The following is a 26,940-nucleotide window of genomic DNA, read 5'->3' as shown; positions in this document are numbered from 1 at the left end:
TGATTCACATTTTATATTTCAACATTAGAAAAAGAACAGTCGTCTAAAATAATGTAAAATGTTTTAATTTAAAAAATGATTTACCGTATTTTCCGCACTATAAGGCGTACCGGATTATAAGGCGCACCTTCAATGAATGGCCTATGTTAAAACGTTGTTCATATATAAGGCGCACCGCATTATAAGATGCACCGCATTATAAGGCGCATAGAATAGACCAGGGGTCACCAACGCGGTGCCCGCGGGCACCAGGTGGCCCGTAAGGACCAGATGAGTAGCCCGCTGGCCTGTTCTAAAAATAGCTCAAATAGCAGCACTTACCAGTGAGCTGCCTCTATTTTTTAAATTTTATTTATTTACTAGCAAGCTGGTCTCGCTTTGCTCGACATTTTTAATTCTAAGAGAGACAAAACTCAAATAGAATTTGAAAATCCAAGAAAATATTTTAAAGACTTGGTCTTCACTAACTGACAAAGAAACAGATAACAGATTTGGTGTCCAGTTCAAAGTGTGACATGATTTATTTAAAAATTTGAGAGTTGACTTTTGTATTTTACATGAGTTATTATTTGTACAAACATGGTGCAAAGTAATTCATGATTTGTTAAAAAATGTTAGTGGCTAGCTAGTTAAAATGGGATATTGTGATTTCACAAGACTGTCTTAGAAGTGATCATTTGAAAATGTTCAATTTGAAAAATGTGCACTTAGAGAAAATATAAAAATAAAGTGTTGCATATTGATATTTATCTGTTTCTATATATATTTATTGTGAGAAATCATTAAGATGATCAGTGTTTCCACAAAGATAAATATCATTAATTATTAATAATAACATAGAGTTAAAGGTAAATTTAGCAAATTGGCTTTTTCTGGCAATTTATTTAAGTGTGTATCAAACTGGTAGCCCTTCGCATTAATCAGTACCCAAGAAGTAGCTCTTGGTTTCAAAAAGGTTGGTGACCCCTGGAATAGACGCTACGCTGGGGTTACGTAATGCATCCTGTAGTTGCGAGACCCGTTGTGGCTCAATATTGGTCTATATATAAGGCGCACCGGACTATAAGGCGCACTGTCATCTTTTGAGAAAATTGGAGGTTTTTTAGGTGCGCCTTATAGTGGGGAAAATACGGTAATAATATTTATTTATCTGTAGGAAGAATTGGACATGTAATATAATCTTGTCTTTATTTTTCTTATTTCTACACGGTTAACTATCTTAGGATATATTAACAGTGTCTGGAAAAAACTTTTTATAACACCATCCTCATAAATTTGTTTGAAAATCTGTTATCAAAAATAACATTTTTCGGCAGGGGAAGTTATGGACACTATGACAATTAAGTTTTCCACTCTTTTATTGAATCACAACAATGTAGAAAAAAGGCACTTTTAAGGTAATACAATAAAAAATATAGGATGATTTTCATACAAAGTATACTGCATTCTTTAAAACATTCAAACTAATATGAGTACAAAGCAGGGATAGTCAACATTGATCATGTCTAAATACCGTTCTGAGTGACTATCTTTACTGTCCAGATTACAAGCAAATTAATGCACATACAGTCTTCAATTTATTGTGCCACATGTATCAAACAAACAAGATACACTTTAATTCATCCAACAATAGAGTTATCGGCAAACTTCTGGAAGTGACATAAACCACAGTTGGATTGGAACTCTGAGGTAGAGAGTAGAGCATGGGATATACTCTCACATAAGCAAAGCTGTGTGAGAGTATACGTACAGTACCCTGACGCAGACTGTGACGTGCACCTTCCAAAAATCCTAGTTTCTCGGACCGCAGAGTTGTGCTTGGTCAGCTTTACCGAGGAGGGTCCCTGAGCATAGGAGATCAGACATTATGCACAATTTATTGCATGAAATAAAGCAAAACAAATTCAATATTTGCATGCAAACTGATAGTGTACCTAAACATCTCGGTGTGCTATAAAAATAATTACAGTATGTGTCGTTTTTCAGCTTGTGTTGTTGTCGTTGCGTCAAGAATTAGTATGACACTCTTTTTAACTTTTATTGCCAAACTTGTGCTAACAACTGGTGTAATTAGCAATTACAAACAAACACAACATTGACATCTTTGTTGGCACTGGAACTAATCATCTGTGTACTTTTAATGGATGTTTTACTCATAAACCGTAGGAAGATACATTCATGAAGACTGTGCAACCCCTGAACTATAGCGGCCTAATAGCGTTGCAAATTTGCCCGTTCCGGACATTGTTCTCCGCCAGTAACTGAAAATAAACACAACTGTTAAATAACTATTGTAATGACTTGCTTATGATAATGTTTATGTGTTATTGATGTTTGGAGCTCCTATGTTTGTGAACACATGAGGGTTGTCTCAATACCAATATTTTGGTACTAGTACCAAAGTGTATTTCGACACTTTTCTAAATAAAGGGCACCACAAAAAATGGCATTATTGGCTTTATTTTAACAAAAACTCTTACGCTACATTAAATATATGTTTATTATTGCAATCAAAGAACAATTTTGTCCTTGAATAAAATAGTGAACATACTAGACAACTTGTCTCTTAGTAGTAAGTAAGCAAACAAAGGCTCCTAATTTGTCTGCTGACGTATGCAGTAACATAATGTGTCTTTTCTATTCTATTACTTTGTCAAGATTATAAAGGACAAGCTGTAAACATTTATTATTAATCTACTTGTTCATATACTGTTAATATCTGCTTATTTTCTGTTTCAACATGTTCTATCTACACTTCTGTTAAAATGTAATAATCACTTATTCTTCTGTTGTTTGGATACTTTACATTAATTTTGGATGACACCACAAATTTAGGTATCGATACGATACCAAGTAGTTACAGGAACATACATTGGTCATAATTTAAGTTTTCATGTATCCAGGGACGTATTTCCTGAGTTTATGAATATAATATGAATTACGATATGACGATAACATTATTGATGTAACCATAGTAGTATCGACTAGATACGCTCTTGTACTTGGTATCATTACAGTGGATGTCAGCTGTAGATCCACCCATGACATTTGTTTATATTGTGACGCCGGTGAGCTATTGTGTCCTCCTGTGTAGTGAAGCATGTTTAGCTGTTCCTCGCCCTGCAGGGATGATACTTGCAAAAAACTCACTTTATTCGTCGCCAAGGAGGCGAGGATTAGTGATTTAGAAGTAGCTAAAACACTGCCGATTGCGGATGGACATTAGCCGCTAACTAGCTAGCCATGTTTTGAAGCACCTCTTCCTGTGGGCGTTTAAGTGTTATATCTTCACCTTTTATTTCGTTTTTAAGCCAAAATGCGTCCAATCTCCCTTTTCTGTCTACACACCGTGTCTACTTGTAAGTACTCCGTGATTGTGCGATGCCGAACATGCTCCTCTGCTCGTAAAACCAGCAATATCACGACGTGACAACAATGCGTCATCATGCCTGTAAAAAAAAAATAATATGGCGAACCAGTACTTTTCAAAAAGAGTATAGTACCGTTTTTGATTCATTAGTACCGCGATACTATACTAGTACAGGTATACCGTACAACCCTAGGACACACCGTTCCTGAAAGGTAATGAAGAAGTGGTGTGTGTAAGAGAAAAAGGCGAAGACAGATCTGACTCTGTCGTTAGCACTATATTGGCAATAAAAGTTAAAAAGAGTGCCATTCTTGGGATGACTTCTGCTGGACACAAGTTGAAAAACAACATATTCAGTAGAGATGTCCGATAATATCGGACTGCCGATATTATCGGCCGATAAATGCTTTAAAATGTAATATCGGAAATTATTGGTATCGGTTTCAAAAAGTAAAATGTATTACTTTTTAAAACGCCGCTGTACGGAGTGGTACACGGACGTAGGGAGAAGTACAGAGCGCCAATAAACCTTAAAGGCACTGCCTTTGCGTGCCGGCCCAATCACATAATATCTACAGCTTTTCACACACATAAGTGAATGCAAGGCATACTTGGTCAACAGCCATACAGGTCACACTGAGGGTGGCCATATAAACAACTTTAACACTGTTACAAATATGCGCCACACTGTGAACCCCCACCAAACAAGAATGACAAACACATTTCGGGAGAACATCCGCACCGTAACACAACATAAACACAACAGAACAATTACCCAGAACCCCTTGCAACACTAACTCTTCCAGGACACTACAATATACACCCCTGCTCACCTCAACCTCCTCATGCTCTCTCAGGGAGAGCATATCCCAAATTCCAAGCTGCTGTTTTGAGGCATGTTAAAAAAAATAATGCACTTTGTGACTTCAATAATAAATATGGCAGTGCCATGTTGGCATTTTTTTCCATAACTTGAGTTGATTTATTTTGGAAAACCTTGTTACATTGTGTAATGCATCCAGCGGGGCATCACAACAAAATTAGGCATAATAATGTGTTAATTCCACGACTGTATATATCGGTATCGGTTGATATCGGAATCGGTAATTAAGAGTTGGACAATATCGGAATATCGGATATCAGCAAAAAAGCCATTATCGGACATCTCTAGTATTCAGTTATCATTTTTAGAGCGCGTACACAATATCAGTTTACATGCAAATATTCAATCACTGCTGCATTATCTCATACAATAAATTGTGCATTTCAAGCACGTCTGCAAAAGTTGACCAATCAGCTGTGCGCTCCGTGTCGCTGCGAAGCTAAAATTTTTGGGAGGTGCATGTCAGGGTCTGCGTATGCAGGGGGAGTGTCGCTTCCGCAAACTAGGTGATGCGAGAGTACATTTCAGCCTTCTCACTCTTCACAAGAAGCTAAATATCTAGTCAACGACAGCTGCGGTTGCTCGTTCAGGAGCCAGTGCCCCTAAGGATTTTGGGAGAGAATTGCAACCTACTCAGTGGCCTAGTGGTTAGAGTGTCCGCCCTGAGATCGGTAGGTTGTGAGTTCAAACCCCGGCCGGGTCATACCAAAGACTATAAAAATGGGACCCGTTACCTCCCTGCTTGGCACTCAGCATCAAGGGTTGGAATTGGGGGTTAAATCACCAAAAATGATTCCCGGGCGCGGCTACGCTGCTGCCCACTGCTCCCCTCACCTCCCAGGGGGTGATCAAGGGGATGGGTCAAATGCAGAGGACAAATTTCACCACACCTAGTGTGTGTGTGACAATCATTGGTACTTTAACTTTTAACTTTTTTAAGTCACGTGCCAGCCACCCGCGGATGATCTATAAATGCATCAAGGCGCGGTCAGAGGGGACGGAAGCTACGTGACGTGAGAGTATATCCCAGTCTTTGGACGAAAGGTGACCGAACAGTTCCTGGTAACACCATTTTGAATACAGTAAATGGATATAAAATATATATGATTATTTCTACCGTTTCACCCACAGTTTACTATTGGTAAAAACAGCAAATCAAAGCAAAAGGTGAATGATATTCATTTGAAAACCCTTTTTACCGACTTGAGTACATCCCTGAAGATGACTTTAAAGTGCGAGCCATCACAAAAAGGAGCGTTTTTAGTCTGCTTGCAGGCACACAGCATGACAGTCTTGTCTTTGTCAGGAGTGAATCGAAGTGGAGAAATACTCCGCGCTTCAGTCTTGTGAGCTCCATCGCAGTAAGGCTGCGGAAAAACAAGAGTGAGATTGTAAAATTGCAAGTGTTACCAGCAGGTGGGAGTCACATATGTGCAGACTGGAGGTGCAAAGCACTTTGACATTTCATGATTTACATTACAATTACACAAACCAAATGAACAAAGACAAAAAAAAACGTGCAATCACAGGAACCACACTAACAGAGGACGAAACAACGTACATTTATAGAAACAGGAAAGGGAATGTACCAAAACACAGATTGACAGCTAAGTCAACCAATCATTTTGTCCATGTCCAGAGCGTCCTTATTTCCTCATTCGGCTTCACTTAAATGTTCCAACTAGTGCCAAATTATTCAATATTAAACACAATAAATAAACTGCCAAGATTACAACATCTGGCCTACTGCGCGATAATAAGATGAATTAGCGTTACAATATTGCAGCAATTATACATTTAAATAAAACTCAAACTGTTTGATTAAGCTGGCGACAAGAGAACAAATTGTGAGAACATATCAGTGTTTCCCACACTAAAGAAATACGTCCGCCACAAATAGATTTTTTTTTTTTTGTCCTGTCCAGCTTCTCAGGCAAATCATATAGTTGATGTAGATGCCCATATAGGCTGTTCAGATTTACTTTACAAAAGAGAAGTGTAGGATACTTCTCTTCTTGCCTTATTTGTATTTGACCACTACTGTTTTCTGTTTATTTGTTACTGACTGTGGCAGGACACCTCTGCCTCTGTTTCACTTTATGTTGCTGGTAAATAATATGGTTGTAGTAGTAGGCTAAAGTTAAATTATTTAGTATGCACAAATTAAAGGGGCAGAGCTTTAAGAGACGTTTTAGCTTTTATATTTTATAAGATATATTTTTTGTAAGAACCACAATTAATAAATATATTTCAGTGAATAACTTATTGTTCAAATCGGTATAGAAATATGTACATAAAGTGTTGTAATTATACTGTAAAATGGATGGATGGATGGGCGTTTAAAACAAAACTGTTATTATTAATTAGTAAGTATACATTAGTTTTAGCCTTTTTAGAGAAAATCATATGATTGTAGTAAATTATGCAAATTAATCGATGATGTCATGGTGACCACGCCCATAGCCACGCCAATAGCCACGCCAATAGCCACGCCCCCACCGCCACAGGTATCTTGGCAGTTTATGGGAAACACTGCATATTGTACAAAACCCAAAACCAGTGAAGTTGGCACGTTGTGAAAATCGTAAACAAAAACAGAATACAATGATTTGCAAATCTTTTTCAACCTATATTTAATTGAATGCACTGCAAAGACAAGACATTTAAAGGCCTACTGAAATGAATTTTTTTTATTTAAACGGGGATAGCAGATCTATTCTATGTGTCATACTTGATCATTTCGCGATATTGCCATATTTTTGCTGAAAGGATTTAGTATAGAACAACGACGATAAAGATTGCAACTTTTGGTATCTGATAAAAAAAAGGCTTGCACCTACCGGAAGTAGCGTGACGTAGTCAGTTGAACATATACGCAAAGTTCCCTATTGTTTACAATGATGGCCGCATGAAGTGAGAGAGATTCGGACCGAGAAAGCGACAATTTCCCCATTAATTTGAGCGAGGATGAAAGATTTGTGGATGAGTAAAGTGCAAGTGAAGGACTAGTGGGGAGTTGAAGCTATTCAGATAGGGAAGATGCTGTGAGAGCCGGGGGTGACCTGATATTCAGCTGGGAATGACTACAACAGTAAATAAACACAAGACATATATATACTCTATTAGCCACAACACAACCAGGCTTATATTTAATATGCCACAAATTAATCCTGCATAAAAACACCTGCGTGTTTGTTATGCTAGCTCCTAGCTCCTCTGCTAGCTCCTAGCTCCATAGAACACGCCAATACAATTCAAACACCTGATCAACACACACAATCACTCAGCCCAAAAGACCGTTTACCTAACCCAAGGTTCATAAAGCTTATATATTTTTAAAAAGTTACGTACGTGACGCGCACATACGGTCAAGTTATCGAATGTTTAGCAGCCAAGGCTGCATACTCACGGTACCTGATATTCAGCTGGGAATGACTACAACAGTAAATAAACACAAGACATATATATACTCTATTAGCCACAACACAACCAGGCTTATATTTAATATGCCACAAATTAATCCTGCATAATAACACCTGCGTGTTTGTTATGCTAGCTCCTAGCTCCTCTGCTAGCTCCTAGCTCCATAGAACACGCCAATACAATTCAAACACCCGATCAACACACACAATCACTCAGCCCAAAAGACCGTTCACCTAACCCAAGGTTCATAAAGCTTATATATTTTTAAAAAGTTACGTACGTGACGCGCACATACGGTCAAGTTATCGAATGTTTAGCAGCCAAGGCTGCATACTCACGGTACCTGATATTCAGCTGGGAATGACTACAACAGTAAATAAACACAAGACATATATATACTCTATTAGCCACAACACAACCAGGCTTATATTTAATATGCCACAAATTAATCCTGCATAATAACACCTGCGTGTTTGTTATGCTAGCTCCTAGCTCCTCTGCTAGCTCCTAGCTCCATAGAACACGCCAATACAATTCAAACACCCGATCAACACACACAATCACTCAGCCCAAAAGACCGTTCACCTAACCCAAGGTTCATAAAGCTTATATATTTTTAAAAAGTTACGTACGTGACGCGCACTTACGGTACGGTACGTGTTATGCTAGCTCCTAGCTCCTCTGCTAGCTCCTAGCTCCATAGAACACGCCAATACAATTCAAACACATGATCAACACACACAATCACTCAGCCCAACAGACCGTTCACCTAACCCAAGGTTCATAAAGCTTATATATTTTAAAAAAGTTACGTACATACGCAAAAAAAAGCCAAAGCTGCATACTCACAGTAGCACGTCTGCGTCTTTGTCATCCAAATCAAAGTAATCCTGGTAAGAGTCTGTGTTGTCCCAGTTCTCTACAGGCGTCTGTGTATCCAAATCAAAAGTCCTCCTGGTTAGAGTCTCTGTTATCCGAGTTCTTCCATCTTGACTGCATCTTTCGGGAATGTAAACAAAGAAGCGCCGGCTGTGTACTGTTGTGGCTGACTACGTTCGAAAAATACGTCCATTTCGCACCGACAACTTTCTTCTTTGCTTGCTTGGCTTCCTTCTCCATAATGCAATGAACATGATTGAAACAGATTCACGAACACAGATGTCCAGAATACTGTGGAATTATGAAATGAAAATAGAGCTTTTTCGTATCGGCTTCAATGTGGAAGGCATACCCGTGTTCGTCGGGCTACGTCACGCGCATACGTCATCCTCAGAGGCGTTTCGAACCGGAAGTTTAGCGGCAAATTTAAAATGTCACTTTATAAGTTAACCCGGCCGTATTGGCATGTGTTATAATGTTAAGATTTCATCATTGATATATAAACTATCAGACTGCGTGGTCGGTAGTAGTGGGTTTCAGTAGGCCTTTAATGTTCGAACTGATAAACTTTGTTATTTTTTGCAAATATTAGCTCATTTGGAATTTGATGCCTGCAACATGTTTCAAAAAAGCTGGCACAGGTGGCAAAAAAGACTGAGAAAGTTGAGGAATGCTCATCAAACACTTATTTGGAACATCCCACAGGCAAACAGGCCAATTGTGAACAGGTGGGTGCCATGATTGGGTATAAAAGCAGCTTCCATGAAATGCTCAGTCATTCACAAACAAGGATGGGGTGAGGGTCACCACTTTGTGAACAAATGCGTGAGAAAATTGTCGAACAGTTTAAGAACAACATTTCTCAACGAGTTATGGCAAGGAATTTAGACATTTCACCATCTATGGTATGAAAAATCATCAAAAGGTTGAGAGAATCTGGAAAAATCACTGTATGTAAGCAGAGAGGACAAAAAACGATTCCTCAGGCGATACTGCATCAAAAAAACGACATCAGTGTGTAAAGGATATCACCACATGGACTCAGGAACACTTCAGAAAACCACTGTCAGTAACTACAGTTTGTCGCTACATCTGTAAGGGCAAGTTAAAACTCGACTATGCAAAGCGAAAGCCATTTATCAACAACACCCAGAAACGCCGCCGGCTTCGCTGGGCCCGAGCTCATCTAAGATGGACTGATGCAAAGTGGAAAAGTGTTCTGTGGTCTGACGAGTCCACATTTCAAATTGTTTTTGCAAACTGTAGACGTCGTTTCCTCCGGAACAAAGAGGAAAAGAACCATCCGGACTGTTATAGGTGCAAAGTTGAAACATATGTTGCCATCCAAGCAAAGTCTTTTTCATGGACGCCCCTGCTTATTTCAGCAAGACAATGCCAAGCCACATTCTGCACGTGTTAGAACAGCGTCACTTCGTAGTAAAAGAGTGCGGGTACTAGACTGGCCTGCCTGTAGTCCAGACCTGTCTCCCATTGAAAATGTGTGGCGCATTATGAAGCCTAAAATACAACAACGCAGACCCCGGACTGTTGAACGACTTAAGCTGTACATCAAGCAAGAATGGGAAATAATTCCAGCTCAAAAGCTTAAAAAATTAGTCTCCTCAGTTCCCAAACGTTTACTGAGTGTTGTTAAAAGGAAAGGCCATGTAACACAGTGGTAAAAATGCCCCTGTGCCAACTTTTTTGCAGCAACACAGCCATTAAAGTCTAAGCTAATGATTATTTGCAAAAAAATTACGTTTCTCAGTTGGAACATTAAGTATCTTGTCTTTGCAGTCTATTCAATTGAAATTAAGTTGAAAAGGATTTGCAAATCATTGTATTCTGTTTTTATTTACGATTTACACAACATGCCAACTTCACTGGTTTTGGGTTTTGTAAATGCTATAGGCTCCAGCACCCCCCGCGACCCCGAAAGGGACAAGCAGTAGAAAATGGATGGATGGATGGCTATTCTTAATCACTGTACAGGACTGCAATAATGCTGACTGTTCTAAACTGTGTTCTCCTCATGGACTGTTATTGCTTTTTCCTGGATTCACCCCCACCTTTGGAAAGATTTGTTTGGCCATAAATAGTCTCGCACGTACCAATGGACTTTTTTGTTTCATGGACTATAAAAACAAAGAAGAATTTTTGATCGAGGCTTTCCTTTTGGCAGCATGCGTTAGCTAATTGCTTATTGAGACTGAACCTGTAATTTTCACCTGTGACCTTTGTTGAACAAGTAAACCTGGCTTCCGACTGTTCAATAAAAGAACGCGGTTAGACTCTAACAATTAGTTACACATAAAAGGAGGGACGCTAGTTTATAATGGGTGTATTCAAACCTATTGATGCCAAGTGCTTTCGTCGTTACCACTACATGGAGGTCATGAACTATATACCTTCATGGGTTTAAAGGACATTTCTAAAAATATATGTGTGCTCTTAAAAGTAATAATTTAATACAGTAGAAAATATGAATTGCCCATGTCAACTTGCTACTGAGAAGCAATCTAAAATGATAGTGACGGGGTTGTTTACTGCAAATGTGTTCATATATGTGACAGCCTATGAACAGTAGTTACTGTGAGCACATACAAATATGTACTCAGTAATTATTTTGTTTTTGCTTCTTTTGGTTTTTGACACTGTATATTATTTCGTCTTTTGTTAGATCATTTTCTTTAATTATAATTTATTTTATCAAATGTAAAAGTGTTTTGCTCTTCAAGACAACCATACCTTTCGAAAGTTGAACCTTCTTCACTATGGTTTTGGTCGTCAATCACAAGGCACGTTTAAAGACACACGCAAGTCTTACCTAAATGTGTTTGTCTTCATCCAAAAATATAACCTAAGCTTTCCAGTGTCAGTGGAGCCCATTGTGCTTTACCTCAATGAGAAAGATTTTAAATGTGTGTGTTGATTATAGGTGTTTAGGGCAGTCTTGTTTATGCCGACTTATCAAGTTCTGGTCCTCTGTGTTCTTCCTATTGCTAAAGACGTCGTCAGTGAGTAGTTGACCTGTTTTGTCGTTATTAAATGTAATGGGCAAAGAGGTCAATTCTATTAAAAAAATATGAGTGTTTAAGTAGACTATGTTGTCATATTGTAAACTTCATGACTAAGCAGCGCAAAACCACAACAGCATTAAAAAACACAGATGATATGTGGTCCTGTAATGTAAGTAAGTATATTTTATTTATAAAACGCTTCTCACAGATAAAATAACAAAGCGCTGCACAAAACGTAGGTGAATTAAAACGACAATTAAATTAAAAGAACAAGGGCAACGTCATAAAAAGGGTAGAAGGTGGATTAAAAAAGAGAGTTAAAAGGTTCATTAACTAAAAGCTTTACTAAAAAGAGAAGTCTTCAAATGTTTTTTTAAAAGTGTCAACACAGTCAAACTCACGGAGGGACTGGCGCAAGTTATTCCAGGGTCTCGGGGCTACAGCCTGGAATGCCAGGTCTCCACGGGTTTTAAAATGGGATTTTGGAATATTTAAGAGATCTTGGCCTGAAGACCGGAAGCTTCGCCCTGAAGTGTAGGGGTACAACAAGTCAGCCATGTATTGAGGGGCCCCACCATGCAACGCACGGAAAGTTAGAACTAAAATCCTAAACTCTTTGCGAAATTTGACTGGAAGTCAATGCAGACTGGATAAAATGGGGGCAATAGGGACTGTTGTGGGTGCACCGGTCAAAAGTCTGACAGCCGCATTATGTACAGTCTGAAGTTTTTGAAGAGAAGTTTTGATATGGGCCGGTAAATTATAGGCTCAAGATTAGGCTTTTTTAAAATGGGATTCACCACAGCATGTTTAAAAAAGCTGGGGATCGAGCCAGACTGAAGTGAAAGGTTTATCACTTTAACCACCCAAGGCCCAACAACATACAAATATTTAAGGACAGTGGAGTAGGAACAATGGGCCCCATTCAGCAACCGTTCTTAAGAACAAATTCTGTTCTAAGGCCCATTTACGAAGTTTTTAAGGAGATTTTTGTACAAACCCCGTTTCCATATGAGTTGGGAAATTGTGTTAGATGTAAATATAAACGGAATACAATGATTTGTAAATCTTTTTCAACCCATATTCAGTTGAATATGCTACAAAGACAACATATTTGATGTTCAAACAGATAAACTTTTTTTTTTTTGCAAATAATCATTAACTTTAGAATTTGATGCCAGCAACACGTGACAAAGAAGTTGGGAAAGGTGTCAATAAATACTGATAAAGTTGAGGAATGCTCATCAAACACTTATTTGGAACATCCCACAGGTGTGCAGGCAAATTGGGAACAGGTGGGTGCCATGATTGGGTATAAAAGCACATTGGGAACATGTGGGTGCCATGATTGGGTATAAAAGTAGATTCCATTAAATGCTCAGTCATTCACAAACAAGGATGGGGCGAGGGTCACCACTTTGTCAACAAATGCGTGAGCAAATTGTTGAACAGTTTCAGAAAAACCTTTCTCAACCAGGTATCGCAAGGAATTTAGGGATTTCACCATCTACGGTCCGTAATACCATCAAAGGGTTCAGAGAATCTGGAGAAATCACTGCACGTAAGCAGCTAAGCCCGTGACCTTCGATCCCTCAGGCTGTACTGCATCAACAAGCGACATCAGTGTGTAAAGGATATCGCCTCATGGGCTCAGGAACACTTCAGAAACCCACTGTCAGTATCTACAGTTGGTAGCTACATCTGTAAGTGCAAGTTAAAACTCTCCTATGCAAGGCGAAAACCGTTTATCAACAACACCCAGAAATGCCGACGGCTTCCCTGGGCCTGAGCTCATCTATGATGGACTGATACAAAGTGGAAAAGTGTTCTGTGGTCTGACGAGTCCACATTTCAAATTGTTTTTGGAAACTGTGGACGTCGTGTCCTCCGGACCAAAGAGGAAAAGAACCATCCGGATTGTTATAGGCGCAAAGTTGAAAAGCCAGCATCTGTGATGGTATGGGGGTGTATTAGTGCCTAAGACATGGGTAACTTACACATCTGTGAAGGCGCCATTAATGCTGAAAGGTACATACAGGTTTTGGAGCAACATATGTTGCCATCCAAGCAACGTTACCATGGACGCCCCTGCTTATTTCAGCAAGACAATGCCAAGCCATGTGTTACATCAACGTTGCTTCACAGTAAAAGAGTGCGGGTACTAGACTGGCCTGCCTGTAGTCCAGACCTGTCTCCCATTGAAAATGTGTGGCACATTATGAATCCTAAAATACCACAACGGAGACCCCTGGACTGTTGAACAACTTAAGCTGTACATCAAGCAAGACTGGGAAAGAATTCCACCTGAGAAGCTTAAAAAATGTGTCTCCTCAGTTCCCAAACGTTTACTGAGTGTTGTTAAAAGGAAAGGCCATGTAACACAGTGGTGAACATGCCCTTTCCCAACTACTTTGGCACGTGTTGCAGCCATGAAATTCTAAGTTAATTATTATTTGCAAAAAAAAATAAAGTTTATCAGTTTGAACATCAAATATGTTGTCTTTGTAGTGCATTCAATTGAATATGGGTTGAAAAGGATTTGCAAATCATTGTATTCCGTTTATATTTATATCTAACACAATTTCCCAACTCATATGGAAACGGGGTTTGTATTCACCAATGTTTTCTTAGCTGGGATTTGTTCCTAGGTAAGAACAAAATCTACGAGTGCTCCAGAGCACTCTTAGGGTGACCTTGTTCTTAAGTGTGACAAGTTCCCTTACTTCTATTGTCTAATGTTAAATTAATATCATATATAGATAGATCGATAGATAGATAGATACATAGATAGATATAGATAAGACAGACAGACAGACATATAGCAAAATGAGCAATATACAGACATTTCAAGATACCGTGTGCACGCACGCACGCACGCAATTGTGCCCTTTTCTGGGGAATTAAGGGCGTTTACCTATGCAAATTACGGAATTAAGGGCGTTTACCTATGCATATAACGGAATTAAGGGCGTTTACCTATGCAAATTTCAGAATTAAGGGTGTTTACATATACATATTGAGGAAATAAGGGCGTGTTTATATGCAATTTATGATAGACACGCACGCGCTAACCATTTGGCATTCAGCAACTTAAGAACAGCAGGTGGGAACAATTTGGCCATTTAAAAACACGTCTTGAATTTGAATGGACTCCTCTTAGGAAATCACTTAGGAAGAAAGATAAGAGGAAAAGTTAGGAACTTATTGCTGAATGGGGCCCAATGTCCACAGGGCTCGATGTGGGTTTCATCTTGCCCACTAAAACCTGAAATTCTGTAGGCTGACAGGAATGAAGGAAGCTCATGAGCACACAGGGGCTGATTAAGTGCACAAACTATCCAAGGAAGGACTTATACTTCTTTGTTCACAAAGAAGTTCATAAGATTTTCGATCAGTGTCAGAGCTTGGTCCGCATTGCCGGCAGTAAGTCGGACACGTTTTCAGTGAGGGTTGGACTCCGCCAGGGCTGCCCTTTGTCGCCGATTCTGTTCATAACTTTTATGGACAGAATTGCTAGGCGCAGTCAGGGCATTGAGGTGATCCGGTTTGGTGGCTGCAGGATTGGATCTCTGCTTTTTCTCTGCATTATCATTTCTTTAAATATGCACCTAATTGTGTGGCTTTCCACGAACTGATTTGCAACTTTTGGAAACTGCTGCCGTGAATTCAGGCGTTTAAAACAAGACTGTTAAAACCTAGAGTGACGTAAGATTCAAAACAAACAGGCAACTAGCTGACGGTTTTCCATGAGATATGTCCTGCACATTGTCGTTCAGACAAACCTGTTTCTTGCTGTGTCCACATGCACACCAGGCATAGCGTTTCCCAGCACGCACCTTGACCCTGTAAGGCAGCCGGGCTGCACAGACGGGTTGCGTCGACTGAAGACGACGCTGTACCTGCAATGGATGACAGCTGGGATTAGCAGTAGAACTGCTCGTTGGAACTAGAAAATGCAATTCCAATAGTAATTGTGTGTGAATGCCCAAAGCTGGAGCTGAACTGAAATGCAGAAGGAATGTAGAGTATTGTAATATGTTTGAATATTGAAGAATGTTAGCTGAAATACCAGTGGGATATAGAAGGAAGGATAGAAGCAGTTTAACTGTCTAATGCAGGGGTCGGGAACCCAAAATGTTGAAAGAGACCACAAATACAAAAAAGTAATCGGTCTAGAGCCGCATAAAATTAAAAGACTTATATAAATGTTATAATGATGGCAACACGTGATGTAAGTGTCTATATTAGTTATATTAGCCTACTATCAAAATTACATCAAAGGTCTTATATAAGTGTTATAATGAAGACAACACATGATGTAAGTGGCTAATTAGCAATATTAGCCTACTATCGAAATGACTATGTGTAGCAGTCTGACGCAAATCTTTGTTGACAGACATGGTGAAATGTAATATCTATTCTACACATTTTTAAAACATTGGAAAACGTTAGTAAAACTTCTCAGAGGGTGAGATAACTCCTGAAAATGAGCGTCTTAGAATGGCCAAAGGTATAGATGTGTATGTCCAAGTTAAAGGAAATGACAGGCTGTCTTCTTCTAATGGATTTATTACAATCTTTGCAAGCTGGGTAACGTTTGCTGTGGTCTGGAACAACATGGCACACAAACAACTATCAGAAATGCAGCTAATATTACATACAGATAATGTGTCATGAAACATGGACAAATAAACTACATACATGGAGGATGCAAGTAAAGGGAATTAAATTAGCTTAAATTGACCTACAAACGAGGCATAATGATGCAATATGTACATACAGCTAGCCTAAATAGCATGTTAGCTTGCAGTCATGCACTGACCAAATATGCCTGATTAGCACTCCACAAGAGTCAATAACATCAACAAAGCTCACGTTTGTGCATTCACACACAGCATAAAAGGTTTGGTGGACAAAATGAGACAAAGGAGTAGCATAAAACACTTCTTTCTGTGGCAGCGTCGGAGAAAGCTATACATGTAAACAAAGTGTTGAGTCACAGTCCACACAACGGTGAGTTCAAGGGCCGCTGAAATTAGTAGAACAAAACGACGCTCGCCAAACACTCTCATCAGTGAAGCATAAACACAAACCCATTAAACAGTGGACTTTCTAACAATTAGGAAGTTTGTGTCATGTTTGTCCTCTTACAGAAACCATATTACAACAAAAAACTTATTTTTCACCCTATTTGTTTTCCATTTAATAATACCTGGGATTTATATAGCGCTTTTCTAAGTACCCAAAGTCGCTTTACATGTTAAAAACCCATCATTCCTTCACACCTGGTGGTGGAAAGCTACTTTCGTAGCCACAGCTGCCCTGGGGTGGATTTCCATGCATTTTTGAAAAAGCTCCATTGAGCCACCAGGGCGCTGCTAAAGAGCCACATGTAGCTCTAGAGCAGACCTGGGCATTCTGCGGCCCGCGGGCCGCATCCGGCCCTTTGTACGTCCCTGTCCGGCCCGCGTGAGGGCAATCAGAAATTACAAAATAAATTTAAAAAAGAATCTATCTCGAGTGTGCAATACAACGGTGCTGCTTTTGTTTTGAAAAGTGTTATTTGTATGACTTCTGTGTGGACGTATGCTCATGCGCGCAGCGGCAATCACAAATTACAAAATAAATTTTAAAAAACATCTATGTCGTGCGTGCAATACAACTGTGCTGCTTTTATTTTGAAAAGTGTTATTTATGGGCGTGTGTCCTGTTAGTTAAGGCGCACAGCGACAAGTGATGCCCGGTCCGCCCGGTTATCCCCGAGACGCTAAAAAAAGAAAAGGTGATGACGAATGGCGTGTTTTCAACAAGACATGGACTGCCAAGTAAAGGTAAAGCCGTGTGCTTAATTTGTAGTACACGTTGCTGTGTTTAAAGAATATAGTGTAACGACCTGCTGAAGTTAATGTTGTCTTCTTGAGTTGCGTAAATGAGGAGTGAGGATAAGTGCGTGTGGAAGGAACGAGATAAGTTGAGCTGTGTTAGTAACGCTTGCTCAATAAAAGTTTAAAAAGAGCGTCAGACTTGGTGTGCACTTCTTCTGGACGCTACAATTGGTGGCAGAAGTAAAACTTTGCGCATACTGCGCTGCTTAATTGTGTGCGCAGCCTGCTACGCCATCGAGAGGTACGTGCCACGTGAGGAGCTCGCCGCAGAGAAAGAGAGAGAGAGAGAGAGAGAGAGAGAGAGAGAGAAAGGAAGGAGAGAGGCAGTGTCTACAGGTGCAGCTCACGCTGCTTGCCATGGGGGAATTCCGCCCTCAATGAAGACTCCCAGGTTTGATGGCAAGGCGAACTGGGAGGCATTTCATCCCACTTCTGACATCAATTGTAGAGTCCAGAAGAAGTGCACACCAAGTCTGACGCTCTTTTTAAACTTTTATTGAGCAACCTATACTAACACAGCTCAACTTATCTCGTTCTTTCCACACGCACATCTATCCTCACTCTTCATTTCCGCAACAGCAACACTTCCTCCTTCTTCGCCAATCACCTTACAGGCGTGCTACGTTCACAACAAAGAGGATGCAGGATAAAGTGACAGAAATTGAAATTTTTGCATGGTATTATACATCAGGAAGTGTTGTGTAAGAAAGTGTTGAAAATAAAACCATCAAAAGCCATCTGCTTTTGTATAAAGATAAGTTAGGTTAAATGAAAATATTATTATTTTTTATCTTACGGTATATGAAAAATAATTTAAGCAAAATTTAATTGAAATATTGTCGGTGTGGCCCTCCAGCAGTGCTCGGGTTGCTCATGCGGCCCCGGTAAAAATTAATTGCCCACCCCTGCTCTAGAGCCACGGGTTGCTGACCCCTGGTCTAATGGTTGGAACATAGAAGTACTTTGATAGTAGAAATGACAACTGTTGATGTTGTTTGAAAATTGATGGTCGGAAACTGTACTGAAATGTACTATGAATATAGAAATGATTGATGTCTGAAATTAAACTAAGAAACATACAGTATATGCTGTTGGTGCCTTGCGGGATTTGAACCCACGTCACTGGGATGAAAGGCATGTGTGTTATCCTTTCAGTCAAACTGCACAGCTGTCAAGTTGATGTCCAAATTAGGATGTAAAGGGAGCGATTCAGCTGTTGAAAATGACATCTAATTACCCACAACTCTATGCTGCAACAGTACAACGCTTTCAACTTGTACATTATGAATGTACAGTCGGAATGGTTTGGATGTTAAAGAATGCTAGTAGAAATGCTTGTGGAATATAGAGGGAAGGGTGAAAACGGTTTGACTGTGAAATGGTTTGAATGTAAAAACTGTACTGAAACGTAGCAAAATTGATAATATAAGTTGTAATAATAAATTTAATAACTTTCTTCAAAATCAGCAGAAGAAGCAAGCATGATAGAGTTCACAAACTAATTTAATCCTCGGATTTGAGCCTGGATCTCCTGCGTGACAGTCAAGCGTTCTATAAATAGATGTACAACCTTTTAAGAAAGATTTGTTTGTTTTGTACCTTTCGGGATTCGAACCCACATCAGTGGGATAAAAGGCACACATGTTATCCACTCAGCCAAACTGTTAAAGTAATTTCCAAATTTGGATGTTAAAGTGAGCGATTCAGCGGTTGACATGACATGACATCTAATTACCCAGAATTCTTTGCTGCAACAGTACAATTTCTTCAACTAATTTTCGTTACAAATCAACATCTTTTTTTTTTTTTTACAATAAAATATGTTAGCTGATTGTATGAAACATTTACTTGCAACAAGCTAACATTTAGAGAAAAAACAAGTTGAAACCATTACTTAAATTTATAGGGGGAATAAAGAGCTTAGTTGACCCATTAGTCACCCAACATGACATGGTGTAACAGTACACTTGTCGCTGCTGGAGTTTTACAATCTTACATTAATGTGAAGTAATTATCAAAAGCACTGGTAAATAAAAGTTATGACGCTCAAATAAACTAACATTAACCTATTGCAAATGAGCCCATAAGGAGACTATTTGTTGAAACACAAAGGTGGCTGCCAATCTTAATGCAAAAGGTCAAAATGACATCATTACCCAGACTGCATCTCTGCAGAAATATTGCTTTTTTTCAGATAGTGTTAAACATTTACTTGCGTTCAAGGTTATTTTCAAGGAGGAAAAAAAAGGCAACCATAAGTGAGAATGGTAGGCTGAGTACCAATTGTATTGTCTAGAGATGTCCGACAATGGCTTTTTTGCCGATATCCGATATTCCGATATTGTCCAACTCTTAATTACCGATTCCGATATCCACCGATACCGATATATACAGTCGTGGAATTAACACATTATTATGCCTAATTTTGTTGTGATGCCCCGCTGGATGCATTAGACATTGTAACAAAGGTTTTCCAAAATAAATCAACTCAAGTTATGGAAAAAACATGCCAAAATGGCACTACCATATTTATTATTGAAGTCACAAAGTGCTTTTTTTTTTTTAACATGCCTCAAAACAGCAGCCTGGAATTTGGGGCATGCTCTCCCTGAGAGAGCATGCCATCATCGAGTAATTTGCATAATTTACTACAATGATATGATTTTCTCTAAAAAGGCTAAAAAAATGTATACTTACTAATTATTAATAACAGTTTTGTTTTAAACGTCCATCCATCCATCCATCCATTTTACAATATAATTACAACACTTTATGTACATATTTATATACAGATTTGAACAATAAGTTATTCACTGAAATATATTTATTAATTGTGGTTCTTACAAAAAATGTATCTTGTAAAATATAAAAGCTAAAATGTCTCTTAAAGCTCTGCCCCTTTAATTAGTGCATACTAAATAATTTAACTTTAGCCTACTACTCTAACCATATTATTTACCAGCAACATAAAGTGAAACAGAGGCAGAGGTGTCCTGCCACAGTCAGTAACAAATAAACAGAAAACAGTAGTGGTCAAATACAAATAAGGCAACAAGAGAAGTATCCTGCACTTCTCTTTTGTAAAGTAAATCTGAACAGCCTATATGGGCATCTACATCAACTATATGATTTGCCTGAGAAGCTGGACAGGAAAAAAAATAAAATATTTTTTATTTTTATTTTATTTGTGGCGGACGTAATTCTTTCGTGGCGGGCCGCCACAAATAAATGAATGTGTGGGAAACACTGTATTTGTTCTGTTGTGTTTATGTTGTGTTACGGTGCGGATGTTCTCCCGAAATGTGTTTGTCATTTTTGTTTGGTGTGGGTTCACAGAGTGGCGCATATTTGTAACAGTGTTCAAGTTGTTTATACGGCCAACCTCAGTGTTGACCAAGTTTGCCTTGCATTCACTTGTGTGTGTGAAAAGCCGTAGATATTATGTGATTGGGCCGGCACGCAAAGGCAGTGCCTTTAAGGTTTGTTGGCGCGCTGTACTTCTCCCTATGTCCGTGTACCACTCCGTACAGCGACGTTTGAAAAAGTCATACATTTTACTTTTTGAAACCGATACCGATAATTTCCGATATTACATTTTAAACCATTTATGGGCTGATAATATCGGCAGTCCGATATTATCGGACATCTCTAGAATTGTCCAATATTTTGGAAAATCATGAATACTGTAAAAACTGTGAATTTAGGGGGTTGAAAAAAAGGGGGAAAAAATATCAAAATTTGAATTTACTGTAAAATCGGAAGTACCGGGGAACGTTTGTTGAAAGAGCCTGCATGTCCTGAAACTTTTGAATACGAAAAAATAATAAATAGATGAATTTTGCAACCTTCAGGCATTCACACAATTAGGGATGGGCAATATGACCTATACCGCCATATATATAGCAGTCTCCTGCGTGTTTAGCTTTTTCTCGTCCTCGAGTGATAGTAATGCTTATTAGAAAATAACTTAAGTTTCCGCCATGGAGGCAGGGGTTACTGACTTAGAAGCAGGTTTGTGAGGACGCTACATTGAGTTGAGGACACGTTCGTTTGCTTGTCGCTTCAAATTTGTGCGACACAGCTAGAATGTGTCATCAATATGCATTATCACAATATAACTATAGTATTAAAAGCTTTATCGTCTGGCAAATTTATATAAAAGTTTCCATGTTTACTACTTTGAATTGATGAGAATGAGGATGCCACAACAACTAAGAAAACATGGAATACTGCTACATGCCAACAATATTATCACTGTATTAAGGCCACGGTACAATAACAAAAAAACAACAACAAAAATGCCAAGGTGTGTAAAATTAAGTGGCAAGAATGTTTAGTACACTGTAATTACTATTGTTTGTGTTCAATTAATACTGTAATTGAACACTATTATTGAAGTAATTAATAATGTAATTGAACGCAAACATAAACATAATGCCATATATAATATTCTAATCATATCTATTAGAGTTCAAGTTAAAAGTACCAATGATTGTCACACACACACTAGGTATGGCGAAATTATTCGCCTGCATTTGACCCATCACCCTTGATTACCCCCTGGGGGGTGAGGGGAGCAGTGAGCAGCAGCGGTGGCAGCGCCCGGGAATCATTTTTGGTTATTTAACCCCCAATTCCAACTCTTGATGCTGAGTGTCAAGCAGGGAGGTAATGGGTCCCATTTTTATAGTCTTTGGTATGACTCGGCCGGGGTTTGAACTCACGACCTACCGATCTCAGGGCAGGCACTCTAACCACTAGGCCACTAAGTATTACGACAAAAAACTATTTCTAAGTACAAAGAATTGTGCAGGAACATCCACTGTGTCTCTCAATTTTTACTTTCTGAGAAGCAATGTCCTCTACAGTGGAATTTTTTTTATATCCGTTTGAAAAATGCAGTTTCTCAAATAAATTTACTCACATTTTAACTTTTAATAATGTAAATACCTCACAAATTGAGCTTCAATTTGAACTTAGCCAGCAGTCTGGATCAATACATTTAGCACGGGGGTCAGCAACCCCCGCATGCGTCTTTTTAGTGCCGCTCTCGAGGCTCCTAGGAGCATTTTTAAAAAAGGATTGAAAATGGAAAAAGATGGGGGGAAAATAATTTTTTTGTTTTAGTATGTTTTTTGTTTGAGGACAAACATGACACAAACCTTCCCAATTGTTAGAAAGCCCACTGTTTAATATATTTGTGTGTATGCTTCACTGATGAGAGTATTTGGTGAACATCGTTTTGTCCTACTAATTTTGGCGGTTCTTGAACTCACCATAGTGTGGACGCAACAGTTTGTTTAATGTAAAATCTTCCACTCCTTCGTCTCATTTTGTCCACTAAACATTTTATGCTGTGCATGAATGCACAAAGGTGCGCTTTGTTGATGTTATTGACTTGTTGGAGTGCTAATCAGGCATATTTGGTCAGTGCATGACTGCAGGCTAATCAATGCTAATGTGCTATTTAGGCTAGCTGTATGTACATATTGCATCATTATGCCTCATTTGTAGGTATACTTGAGCTCATTTAACATCCTTTACTTGTATCCTCTTTGTATATAATGTATATTTGCATATCTTATGAATGAATGAATGAATGAATGAATGATCTTTATTGTCATTGTGCATGTACAGGTACAGGTCCAACGAAATTTAGGTTGCTTCCCTAAGGTGCTTTGCATTTTAAAAAAAAGAAGAAACCACACAATATACAAAAACAACACAATATACACAATATGCAATATGGCCTAAGAGGCAATGTAGAAAAAACGAGACAGTAAAAAGTATAAAGTGACTAGTGAACTGACTAGAGAGGAGTAATGCTGGTTCCCAGTGTGCTGAGGGGGTGGGAGTCAGCATTTCCTACCTCCTATGCTGTGCAGGCATTTTATTTTGGATTAAATATGTAAATAAATGACACATTATCTGTATGTAATATTGGCTGCATTTCAGATAGTTGTTTATGTGCCATGTTGTTCCAGACCACAGCAAACATTACCTAGCTTGCCAAAGATTGTAATAAATCTATTCAAAGAAGACAGCCTGTCGTTTCCTTAAAGGCCTACTGAAATGATTTTTTTTTATTTAAACGGGGATAGCAGATCTATTCTATGTGTCATACTTGATCATTTCGCGATATTGCCATATTTTTGCTGAAAGGATTTAGTATAGAACAACGACGATAAAGATTGCAACTTTTGGTATCTGATAAAAAAAAGGATTGCACCTACCGGAAGTAGCGTGACGTAGTCAGTTGAACATATACGCAAAGTTCCCTATTGTTTACAATGATGGCCGCATGAAGTGAGAGAGATTCGGACCGAGAAAGCCACAATTTCCCCATTAATTTGAGCGAGGATGAAAGATTTGTGGATGAGTAAAGTGCAAGTGAAGGACTAGTGGGGAGTTGAAGCTATTCAGATAGGGAAGATGCTGTGAGAGCCGAGGGTGACCTGATATTCAGCTGGGAATGACTACAACAGTAAATAAACACAAGACATATATATACTCTATTAGCCACAACACAACCAGGCTTATATTTAATATGCCACAAATTAATCCTGCATAAAAACACCTGCGTGTTTGTTATGCTAGCTCCTAGCTCCTCTGCTAGCTCCTAGCTCCATAGAACACGCCAATACAATTCAAACACCTGATCAACACACACAATCACTCAGCCCAAAAGACCGTTCACCTAACCCAAGGTTCATAAAGCTTATATATTTTTAAAAAGTTACGTACGTGACGCGCACATACAGTCAAGCTCTCAAATGTTTAGCAGCCAAGGCTGCATACTCACGGTACCTGATATTCAGCTGGGAATGACTACAACAGTAAATAAACACAAGACATATATATACTCTATTAGCCACAACACAAACAGGCTTATATTTAATATGCCACAAATTAATCCTGCATAAAAACACCTGCGTGTTTGTTATGCTAGCTCCTAGCTCCTATGCTAGCTCCTAGCTCCATAGAACACGCCAATACAATTCAAACACCTGATCAACACACACAATCACTCAGCCCAAAAGACCGTTCACCTAACCCAAGGTTCATAAAGCTTATATATTTTAAAAAAGTTACGTACATACGCAAAAAAAAGTTGCGCACATACGGTCAAGCGATCAAATGTTTAGAAGCCAAAGCTGCATACTCACAGTAGCACGTCTGCGTCTTTGTCATCCAAATCAAAGTAATCCTGGTAAGAGTCTGTGTTGTCCCAGTTCTCTACAGGCGTCTGTGTATCGAAGTCAAAAGTCCTCCTGGTTAGAGTCTCTGTTATCCGAGTTCTTCCATCTTGACTGCATCTTTCGGGAATGTAAACAAAGAAGCTGTTGTTGCTGACTATGTTCGAAAAATACGTCCATTTCGCACCGACAACTTTCTTCTTTGCTTGCTCAGCTTCCTTCTCCATAATGCAATGAACATGATTGCAACAGATTCACGAACACAGATGTCCAGAATACTGTGGAATTATGAAATGAAAACAGAGCTTTTTCGTATTGGCTTCAATGTGGAAGGCATACCCGTGTTCCCCGGTCTACGTCACGCGCATACGTCATCCTCAGAGGCGTTTCGAACCGGAAGTTTAGCGGCAAATTTAAAATGTCACTTTATAAGTTAACCCGGCCGTATTGGCATGTGTTATAATGTTAAGATTTCATCATTGATGTATAAACTATCAGACTGCGTGGTCGGTAGTAGTGGGTTTCAGTAGGCCTTTAGACTTGGACAGACACATCTATACATATGGCCATTAAAAGCCAGTAATTTCCAGGAGTTATCTCACCTTCTGAGTAGCCTCTGATTTACTAATGGTTTATAATGTTGTAAAAATGTGTAGAATAAATATTACATTTCAACATTTCTGTCAACAAAGATTTGCTTCAGCCTGCGACACATTGTCATTTTGATAGTAGGCTAATATAGCTAATATAGACACTTACGTCATGTGTAGCCTTCATTATTAAACTTATACACATTTTAATTTTTTGTGGCTCCAGACGGATTATTTTTTTGCATTTTTGGTCCAATATGGCTCTTTGAACGTTTTGGGTTGATGACCCCTGATTTAGCATGTTGATTACTATAGATGTCCGATAATATCGGAACGCTGATATTATCGGTCGATAAATGCTTTAAAATGTAAAAGCAACATTTATGACTTTTTAAAACGCTGCTGTGTAAACGGACGTAGAGAGAAGTGCAGGGTGCCAATAAACCTTAAAGGCACTGCCTTTGCGTGCCGGCCCAGTCACATAATATCTGCGGCTTTTCACACACACAAGTGAATGCAAGTCATACTTGGTCAAAAGCCATACAGGTCACACCTAGGGTAGCCGTATAAACAACTTTACCACTGTTACAAATATGCGCCACACTGTGAACCCACACCAAACAAGAATGACAAACACATTTCGGGAGAACATCCGCACCGTAACACAACAGAACAAATACCCAGAACCCCTTGCAGCACTAACTCTTCCGGGACGCTACATTATACACCCCCTCCCCCCCGAAGCCAAAACACCACCAACTTCAACCTCCTCATTCTCTCTCAGGGAGAGCATGTCCCAAATTCCAAGCTGCTGTTTTGAGGCATGTTAAAAAAAAATTATGCACTTTGTGACTTCAATAATAAATATGGCAGTGCCAAGTTGGCACTTTTTTCCATAACTTGAGTTGATTTATTTTGGAAAACCTTGTTACATTGTTTAATGCATCCAGCGGGGTATCACAACAAAATTAGGCCTAATAATGTGTTAATTCCACGACTGTATATATCGGTATCGGTTGATATCGGAATCGGTAATTAATTAATTGATTTACGTGGACCCCGACTTAAACAAGATGAAAAACGTATTCGGGTGTTACCATTTAGTGGTCAATTGTACGGAATGTGTACAGTACTGTGCAATCTACTAATACAAGTTTCAATCAAAGAGTTGGACAATATCGGAATATCGGATATCGGCGCAAAAAAAAGGCCATTATCGGACATTTCTATTGATTACATTATTCAAGAACCCTTAACGATACAATTCAAACTGTTCCAATGAGGGATATTGCGTGTTTGGATAAGATGCAGGCGAAAAGAGGCAATGTCAAATAGGTGCACGGGTTTTTGTACACTTACATCATGTTTTGGGAAAAGTAAAGAGTGATTCGGACGCAGCAGAAAACTTTCACGAAGTCATAAAGAGTAAAACACATCTCACCTTCGACGAAGCTGCAGGTAAAAGGAGTGGCGGTCGTCTGAATGTCTGCATACATCGTCTTCCCGACGACACCATGAAACTGATTGTGTTCATGTTCTTCGTGAGAGATGTTGCGGTTTAACTTGAAAACTATTCAATGGCGATAATGTCAATATGATTGTAAAATGTAAATAACCCGCACTCACTTTATTGAGTGCGCCAGTGCGTTCATACTGAGAGCGAGTACAATAACAAAAGAACCCGGATGATGTAC

The 26,940-nt window shown here is 39.0% G+C and overlaps 1 protein-coding gene across 1 annotated transcript; it reads right to left on the bottom strand.

Moving 5' to 3' along the window:
• Positions 1-1,366: 1,366 nt before the first annotated feature.
• Positions 1,367-26,940, bottom strand: LOC133633524 (uncharacterized). The gene is made up of 4 exons (XM_062026072.1): positions 26,688-26,940; positions 15,358-15,474; positions 5,453-5,620; positions 1,367-1,844 (listed from the first exon to the last, which is right to left on the bottom strand). Exons 1-4 carry the CDS (start codon positions 26,778-26,780, stop codon positions 1,620-1,622), a joined length of 603 nt encoding a protein of 200 aa, XP_061882056.1. The 5' UTR covers positions 26,781-26,940; the 3' UTR covers positions 1,367-1,619.

This window comes from Entelurus aequoreus, linkage group LG18 (genome assembly GCF_033978785.1).
Source record: "Entelurus aequoreus isolate RoL-2023_Sb linkage group LG18, RoL_Eaeq_v1.1, whole genome shotgun sequence".
NCBI lineage: Eukaryota > Metazoa > Chordata > Actinopteri > Syngnathiformes > Syngnathidae > Entelurus > Entelurus aequoreus.
The sequence above is the reverse complement of the archived record's forward strand: the minus strand, read 5'-3'. Positions and strand labels throughout refer to the sequence as shown.

Coding starts and splice junctions, on each gene's coding strand:
- LOC133633524 (XM_062026072.1), bottom strand. CDS start 26,780: ATGAACACAATCAGTTTCATGGTGTCGTCGGGAAGACGATGTATGCAG. Junction 5,621..15,357: donor GTGGACACAGCAAGAAACAG/GTTTGTCTGAAC, acceptor GTTTTTCCGCAG/CCTTACTGCGATGGAGCTCA. Junction 1,845..5,452: donor TCAGGGATGTACTCAAGTCG/GTAAAAAGGGTT, acceptor TCCTATGCTCAG/GGACCCTCCTCGGTAAAGCT.